We start from the raw sequence: 9,407 nt of genomic DNA on the forward strand, positions 1-9,407 counted from the left end.
GAAGGTTCCAGAATGCACCTTTCAGGACCCCAAAATCAACACCTCTGGTACAATAAATAAGATAATCCTCCCCAAAAGGCCCCAAAAAACTGCAGGAGGGTGAACAAGGGAGTTAATGAGTACAAAGGATATCATAAACCAAACCAAGGCCTCGGACAAGAGTAATTGAGGGGACTTGGAAGGGTGAACACGGGAATGAATGAGTAGAAATGCTTCCAAAAAACAAACCAAATATCTCAGACAAGAGTAGTTGGGGTTATTTGGAAGGGCAAGATGCAGGGAAATTGTCCTGATTAAATAACACACTCAAAAAACTCTAATCAGTAAATACATCAACAGACCCTGCACTTCTTGCCTGTGCTGCAGGTGTCAGGGCACCCATGTGGAGTCCCTGTCATGGCCCCCCTTGCTGTGCTCCCCAGCTCAACCACCTGGCAGTGCCCATGACACCATCTTCACTCATGGTCAGGTTCCAGGGACAAAAACACAGAGTCCTGTATCCTGTGTCCCCTTGCTGCCAGGACCCCAGGGCAACACAGGCTGGGTGTGCAAGTCACTCCCCCCTTGCTGTGGGATCCTCAGCTGACCCAAGTGTGGGTCCTTGTTGAACTGTCCACCTGGCTGCATGGTTCCCGTTTCACCTAAACAGGAGTCCCCAGACCACGGTCTCACCTTGCTGTGGGGTCCACAAATGATCCCTTGGTGAGGAAGATCCCCAGGACACAATCCACTCTGCACTGCAAAGCCCCACAGAGACCCATGCCGAGGGTCTATGGACCACCAGCCTCCCTGCTGCAGGGTCCATGGAGCACCAGTGCAGGGGACACCAAGCAACCGTCCCTGTGCTCTGAGGTCACACAGAAAGCCCCTTTGTGAGGTCACCGTCCTCCTCAGTGTGGGGTCCCTGAGGCACAGCCTGGGGCCCTGAGGACCAGGAGCAGGAACAAGCCTGTGACCCTGCTCTGCTGGCAAGATGGGGCTCTGGGCTGGGTTGACCTTGGCTGGATGGCAGGTGCCCACCAAGCTGCTCTATCACTCCCCCTCCTCAACTGCATGAGGGGAGAAAATCTGAGGAAAGGCTCCTGAGTCTCTGTAAGGACAAGGAGACCTCCAGAGGCTGCAGTGGGACAATCTGCTCCAGCGTGGGGTTCACAACGGGCTGCAGGGGAATCTCTGCTCCAGCACCAGGAGCTCATCCTGCACCTCCTTCTTCACTGACCTTGCTGTCTGTAGACATTTTTCTCTCACATATATACCCCCTCTCTAACAGTTAGAATTTTGCAGTCGTTTTTTCCCTTTCTGAAAGATGTTCACACATCTGTGCTACCACCATTGCTGGTTGGCTCAGGTTTCACCATCAACCAGTCTGGTTGGAGCTGGCTGGTGCCATTGAATAGAATCAAATACTTGTTTCAGGTACAAAAGACCTTTAAGATCATCAAACCCAACTGTTAACCAACCAATACCAAGGTCGCCACTAAACCATGTCACCAAGCACCACATCTACACATCTTTTAAACACCTCCAGGGATGACGACTCCACCACTAGCTTGGGCAGTCCATTCCAGTGCTTCACAACACTTTTGGTGAATAGATTTCCCTAATATCCAATGTAAATCTCCCCTGGTGCAGCTTGAGGCCATTTTCTCTTGTCTTGATGCTTCTTCCTTGGGAAAGACATTGACACCTCCCTCACTAAAACCTCCTTTCAGGTAGTTGTAGAGAGCGATAACGTCTCCCCTCTGCCTACCTTTCTCCAGGCTACGCTTACCGAGGGTCCACTCGATCCTCTCATCAGACCATGGAGACATATTAAACAGAACTGGCCCCAGGACTGAGCCCTGGGGAACACCACTTGTGAGCAGCCACCAACTGCATTTAACTCCAGTCACCACAGCTATTTGGGCCCAGTCATCCAGCCAGGTTTTTTCCCAGTGAAGAATACACCTGTCCAAGCCATGAGCAGCCACTTTCTCCAGTTGAATCACTGTCAAAGGCTTTAATAAAGTCCAGGTGGACAACATCCACAGCCATTCCCTCATCCACTAAGTGTGTCACCTGGTCAGAGAAGGAGATCAGGTTGGTCAAGCAGGACCTGCCTTTCATCACCCCATCCTGACTGGGCCTGATCGCCTGGTTGTCCTGTACGTGCTGCATAATGTCACTCAACATGATCTGCTCCATGACCTTCCCTGGCACCAAGGTCAGACTGACAGGTCTACAGATCCTTGGATCCTCCTTCTGTCCCTTCTTCTTACATAAGCAGCACATTTGCCAACCTCCAGCCAACTGGGACCTCCCTGCTGAGCCAGGACTGCAGATAAATGATGCAAAGTGGCTTGGTGAGCACCTCTGCCAGCTCCCTCAGTACCCTTGGCTGGATCCCATCAGGCCCCATAGATTTGTGAGTGTCCAACTGGTGTAGGAGGTTTCCAACCATTTCCCCTTGGATTCTGGGGGCTTCGTTCTGCTCCCTGTCTTCTACATCACAGGCTTGGTGTTCAGAGAACAACTGGTCTTATTAGAAAGACTGAGATGAAGAAAGCATTAAAGCATTTTCCTCATCCTTTGCCCTGTAATTGCCCCCACATCCAGTAAAAGATGGAGATTCTCATTAGCACTCCTTTTGCTGATAATGTATGTCTAGAATCAATTTATTGTATTTAGCAACAGTACTTGGATCACGTTGTAGTTGCGCTTCCGCAATTCTAATTTTCCCCCTGTACAACCTCACGACATCCCTGTAGTCCTCCTGATTTACCTGCCCCTTCCTGCAAAATTAATAACCTCTCTTTGTTATCCCGAGATCCAGCTAACGTTCTCTGTTTAGTCAGGATGCTCTTATTCCCCACAGCTTCATATTTTCACACATGCAGACTCTCTTTCGAACGTGACAGAATGTTCTGGAACCTTATCTCAGAAAGCATCCCTGCAGCTCCCTTGCTCCAAAACTTCGTGAAGTATAACAAATCCACCCAGCTACAAGCTTAAAAGAAGGATGGGCACCAAGGCATGCACAAAGTAAACCCAATCTGGAAGCCAGGCCTAAAGACATGATAAGAGACATATTAGCAAAGAGAAACCGAACACCATATAGGAGGCAGGTCCTCAAGCCTGGCACAGCTCCAAAGCCCAGACCAGCCTGACGGAGCTACAAGGAAATCCAGCTCTGTGCTCACAATGCACCTGCAAACCACACTAGTGCCACGGGATGAGCTCACTGACGACACCCCACCTCTGCTACGCCATGGCCTCAGACTCTGCCCACCTAACATGTGCCATCAATGCCAACTCTTCAGCCTCTAATGCTCGCACTTCAAAGCTGCTGCCAGGGCCAAGTGGACACGTCCTCAAGAAAAAAACAAGAAACTGGAGCATTGCGGGAAGGAAAACACACCCTCCTCATTCCTGGCCAGGCTGTGGCATCAGACAGCTGCTGGCTGCAAAATGCCGCCATGCGCAAAGCCTGTCCCGCCCCTCCGGGACTGGCATAAAAGCCGGCCCAGCGTCTCTCTCCCTCACACACTCTCCTGACGCCTTCTCCTCCCTCCGCGCTCAACAAGGTGAGCCTCAACCCCCTTGCCCTCCTTCTCCTGCCCCGCCTGGCCCCTCTCTTCCAGCACGCTCTGCCCCCAGCCTCAGCAGCCCTCACGCCTCCCCACCGCCACGCTCCACACAGCCCCACACCAGCCTCCCCACTCCCTCACCCTCCTGCAGCACCGCTCCTCGCACCCTCAGCCCCCTGCGCTTGCTCAACAGCCTCTCGTCCCTTCCAGGGCCCCTCCACACCACACACATGGCCTGCTACGACGCCTGCCGCCCCTGCGGACCCACCCCGCTGGCCAACAGCTGCAACGAGCCCTGTTCCCTGCAGTGCCAGGACTCGCGCGTCGTCATCCAGCCTCCCGCCGTGCTGGTCACCCTGCCAGGACCCATCCTCACCTCCCACCCCCAGAGCACCGCCGTCGGATCCTCCGCATCGGCTGCCGTGGGCAACAACCTCGGTGCCCAGGGAGTTGCCGTCAACTCTGGCGCCTTTGGCTACGGCAACGGCTATGGCTTTGGAGGCCTGGGCTGCTTTGGCGGCAGAAGGGCTGGATACATCTGCTAAGGGCCCTTGCCACCTCCCCTGACGCCAACCACACAGACCCTGGAAGCAACGGAATGGATTGAGGACACGCACCTCTGGGCCCTTGCAGGCACATGGACCTACTGTCCATGGCTCCTCCTCTCCGGGCACCCAGCACTGAAGCAAGGAAGGGGACAGTCTGGGCTGCCTTCATTCCTTGCCGAAGGACCTTCTCCTCTTCTCCCACCTCTTTCTCTGTACCTCAGACTTGCTCTCTTCCACTTGGTACTCCTACCTTTGCACTCTTTTTGGTCCCAAATAAAGTTCTCTTGCACTCCAGCCTGAGATGCCTCCTCTTCTTTTTTTCTGCCATGGTTCATCCAATCTGACAGAGCAACAAAACAGGGCTCAAGGGGCCATCAAGCTGGTGGGTGGAAAATGGCCACAAGACTTCTCTTAGCAAGTAAGTCTTCAGGAACATCACCCACGTGCATTTGGTGGCCTTCCAGTTTGTCATACAAGCCCTTCACTTACTCCAGAAAAAGGCTTGGAAAGTGTCATGCCCTTCTACCCTGGCCTCTCGCCCAAGCTCCTCGTGGCAGCAGCTACTTCTCCAAATCACTTCCTCAGCACCACTCGCTGCCCATCACAGCAAACAGAATCATCGAGTGCACAAGGAACCTCTGGAGACCATCTCCTTCAAACCAACCTGCTCAAGTATGGTCAGCACGATGAGGCTGTCCATGCGAAGTCCAATGAGGTGCTGAGTATCTCCAAGGATGGAGGCTTCACTATCTGACTATGCAACTAGTTCCACTGTTTGACCACCCTCTCACTGAAAAATCATTGCCTCTCCTCCAAGGAAACAGCACAGCTTCTCTGCTTTCTCCATTCTTCCATAGCCTGGCTGTGGGCACCAATGACAAGAGTCACATTCACTTGTCTTTGTTCCCTTTGACTTCTACCTATGCTGCCTTGTCTCCTGTCTTAAAAACCTCATCTACACGTCTTTTAATTACCTCCAGGGATGGTGACTTCACCACTTCCCTGAGCACCCTCTTCCAATGCCCGACAACCCTTCCTGGGAGACATTTTTCTTAATATCCAATCTACACCTCCAATGGCACTACTTGAAGCCACTTCTTCACCTCTTAGTTTTTGCTACTTGAGAGAAGAGAACAACATCCTCCTCTCTACACCCTCCTTTCAGGCAGTTGCAGAGAGAAAGAAGATCTCCCTTAAGCCTCCTGTTCTCCTGGCAAAACACCCCCAGATCCCTCAGCTTCTCCCCATCCCACTTGTGCTCCAGATCCTTCAACAGATTCGTTGCCCTTCTCTGAACCCCCTCCAGCTCCTCAAAGGTCGTTCTTGTCATGATGGGCTCAAAAGTGAACGCCAGATTCTAGGTGCAGCCTCACCAGCACCAAATACAGGGGGATGCTCACTGCCCTGCTCCTGCTGGCCACACCAGTGATGACACAGGCCAGAATGCTGTTGGCCTTCTTGGACACACGCTGGCTCATGTTCTGCCAGCTGGTCACCAGTAGCCCAGGTTCTTTTCCAACAGGCAGCTTTACAAACTGTCTTCCACCAAGCCTCCAGTGTTGCTTAGCGTGGTGGTGATGCAGCTGCAGAACCCGACACTTGGCCTTGTTGAACCTCAGACAATTGCCATCTTATCATCGATCCAGCCTGCCCAGATCCTTCTCTAGAGAATTCTTAGTGTCCAGCAAATCAATCTTCCTGCCCAACTTGATGTCATCTGCAAACGTACTGAGGATGCACTCCATCCCCTTGTCCAGATCATGGACAAAGATATCAAACAGAACTGGACCCAGTACTGAACCTCAGGGAACCCCTCTTGTGAGCGGCCACCAACTGCATTTAACTTCAGTTACCACAACTCTTTGGGCCCAGTGATCCAGCCAGTGTTTTAGCCGGTGAAGATTATGCCCGTCTAAGCCATGAGAAGACACTTTCTTTAGGAGAAACAGTATAAAGACTCTACTAAAGTCTAGGTAGACAACTTGGACAGCCATTCCCTCATGCACTAAGCAGGTCATCCTGTCATGGCAAGGGTCAGGTTAGTCAGGCACAACTTGTCTTCCGTAAACACACGCTGACTGGGCCTGATCTCCTGCTTGTTCTCTGCGTGCGGCGTGATGGCACTCAGCTTACCTTTTCCATAAACTTCCCTGGCACTGAGGTCAGACTGACAGGACTGTAGTTTCCCAGATCCTTCTTCCAGCCCTTCTTCTATATAAGTCTTACATTTGCCAATGTCCAGTCAACAGGGACCTCCTCAGTGAGTCAGAACTGCTGATAAATGATGGAAAGTGGCTTGGTGAGCACCTCCATCAGCTCCCACCGTACACTAGGGTAGATCCCATCAGGCCCAACAGACTGGTGCGTGTCTAACTGGTGGAGCAGGTCACCAACCATTTGTCTTAGATTCCTGGGGCTTCGTTCAGCTCCCCATCCCTCTCTTCCACCACATGGAGTTGTGTAACTGGAGAACAACTCCTTCTACAATTAAGTGCTAAGGCAAAAAAGACACTAAGGCATTTTCTTCATCCTTTGTCATTGTGTTTCCCCCTATCTCTGCTAAAGAAAGGAGATTGTGTTTAGCCTACCTTTTAGTTCTAATTTCTCTGTACCAACTGTATTCATTGTCTTTTACGTCACTGAAGAGACTAGATTCTAGATGGGCTTCGGCATTTACAGTTTTCACAATAAAAACTTCACAACATCTTTCTGGTCCTCATGAGGTCAGGTCTAAAGACAGGAATAGCAAGGTGACAGGCAGGGAGGGAGTGACTACGGTACAACCAGGAGCCCTCATGCCTGAGAACACTGCAAAGCCATGACCAGGCTGCCAGGGCAGCAAGGAAATGAGGCTTCCTCTTCACAACGCATCCACAAACCACAGCCAGGCAGCTTTCCAGCCACTCCTCCACAAGCCTGTAGCGTTCACGGGATTGTGGTGACCCAACTGCAGGGCCCAGAACTTGGCCTTGTTGAATCTCACGTAATTGGTCTCGACCCATTCATCCAGCCTGTCCAGGGGCCTCTGTAGAGCCCTCCTACCCTCCAGCAGATCAACACTCCCACCTCACTTAGTGGAGTCTGGAAAAAAAGGGCACACCTGATAGATCCCTTCATCCAGGTAATGGAGAAAGATATTCAACAGAAATGGGTCAAGTAGGTAGCCCTGGTGAACACCCCTTGTGACCAGCTGCCGACTGGCTTAACTCAAGTTTCCACAACTCTTCAGGCTCAGCCAGCCAGCGGTTTAGCCCGAGTAGAGGATGACCGTGCAAGCCATGAGCAGCCACTTTCTTTGGAGGAAATAGTGTCAAAGATCTTAATAAAGTCTTGGTAGACAAAATCCACAGCCATTCCATCATCCACTAAGCGAGTCCCCTTGTCATAGAAGGAGGTCAGGTTAGTCAGGCAGGACCTGCCTTTCATAAACACACACTGACAGGGCCTGATCACCTGCTTGCTTCTCCTGTACATGGAAGCTAATGGCACTCAGCATGATCTGCTCCATGACCTTCCATAGCACCAAGGTCGGACTGACAGAGCTGTAGTTTCCCAGATCTTCCTTCCAGTCTGTCTTCTAGATAAGCATCACATTCGCCAAGAGGCCTGTGACCCTGCTCTGCTGGCAAGATGGGGTTCTGGGCTGGGCTGACCTTGGCTGGATGGCAGGTGCCCACCAAGCTGATTTATCACTCCCTCTCCTCAATTGGATGCAAAAAGAAAATATGAGAAAGGGCTCCTGAGTCAAGGACAAGAAGATCATTCAGCAATTACTGTTACGGACAAAAAAGACACATATAACTTTTCCAGCATCAGGTCCTCCACAGCTCGCAGGGGATCAACCTGTGATGAGCAAAGATATTTATCACAGGAGGCAGGGGAATCTCTGCTCTGGTGCCTGGGGCACCTCCTGCCCCTCTTTCTTCGCTGACCTTGGAGTCTCTAGACTCCTAGATTCTCATTTCTTTCTTCAAGTTATAGGGTCAGTCTTTCTTCCCCTTCTTAAATAAATTCTCATAGGGGTAACACCACCATGGGCGATTAGCTCTGAAACAGCCAGCAAAAAGTCCGTCTGGAAACCAGGTGGCACTGTCACTACTGAACAAGCTGGAAGCTTCTGGAAACTTCTCAGAGAAGCAACCACTGTACCTCCTTTGCTACCAAAGACTTTCCATGTAAAACAAGTACATCCAGCTAAAAGCTTACATGTGAGAAAGAACTAAAATACCCACAGACAACACTCAAGAGGAAAAGCCAGGCCTAAATACAAGTTTAGCAAGAAGACAGCAATGCAGAAGCCAAGGAAACACCATAGAAGGTGATGCCACTAACACCCAGAACCGATCCAAATTAAGACCAGCCCGCCAGAAATGGAAGGATATGGTGCCCCCTCTTCATAAAGCAGCCACAAGCCACATGAGTGCCATGGGATGATCTCACTGACGACACCTCACCTCTGCTACGCCCTGGCCGCATTCTCTGCCCGCTCTGACACGCGCCATCAACGCCAAGTCTTTGGCCTCTAATGCGACATTTCCTTCTCGATCCCCTCGTCCAGATCAAGAAGAAAGATTATTCAACAGAACTGGCCCCAGTATTGAGCCAGGGGGAAAAGCACTTGTGAGTGGCCACCAAATGGATTTCACTCCAGTACCACAACTCTTTGGGCTCTGCCATCCAGCCAGTCTTTCAGCCATCAATGACTACGGTAGCCCAAGACATCAACACCCACTTTCTCTGGGAGAAACAGGGTCAGCTTGTTGTCTACACACGAACACTGTCTATGTACCATGAGTAAACTTCCAGAACTTCTGCTCAGTTTCCAACTGTGTAGCTCCCCCTGACTAAAACCTGAAAAAATAAACCCTGCACACCCAGCTCATACGCAAGACACACACCAAGACCCCTAGAGATCGTAAGGAGCGTGGAAGGAAAAGATTAGTCAGATGCAAGCAAGCCACACAGGGATCCTATTCCATGGAAGAGACAATTCCTCAAGGCCAGCACAGCTCCAAAGCCCAGAGCAGATTGCCAGCGCTGCAAGCAAATGAGGCCCCCTCCACACAATGCAACCGCAAACCACACGAGTGCCATGGCATGACCTCACTGATGACACTCCACCTCTCCTGCGCTTTGGCTGCATCCTCTGCCCGCCCTGACACGCGCCATCAATGCCATGGCATGGTCATGTTTTCAAGCAGTAGGCAGATGAATTTCTAATTGAGCTTTGGCCCTTCTAGTGTTCTCCCTGCAGAAACTCACAACACCCATGTAGTCCTTCTAAGTTGCCTGC

At 51.3% G+C, this 9,407-nt stretch overlaps 1 protein-coding gene across 1 annotated transcript; it reads left to right on the top strand.

Moving 5' to 3' along the window:
* Positions 1 to 3,796: 3,796 nt before the first annotated feature.
* Positions 3,797 to 4,111, top strand: LOC308037903 (feather keratin-like; the record flags this gene model as incomplete). Its single annotated transcript, XM_080339982.1, has 1 exon — positions 3,797 to 4,111. One exon carries the CDS (start codon positions 3,797 to 3,799, stop codon positions 4,109 to 4,111), a length of 315 nt encoding a protein of 104 aa, XP_080196108.1.
* Positions 4,112 to 9,407: the final 5,296 nt, after the last annotated feature.

Source organism: Nesoenas mayeri (assembly GCF_963082525.1).
Source record: "Nesoenas mayeri genome assembly, chromosome: 2".
Lineage (NCBI taxonomy): Eukaryota > Metazoa > Chordata > Aves > Columbiformes > Columbidae > Nesoenas > Nesoenas mayeri.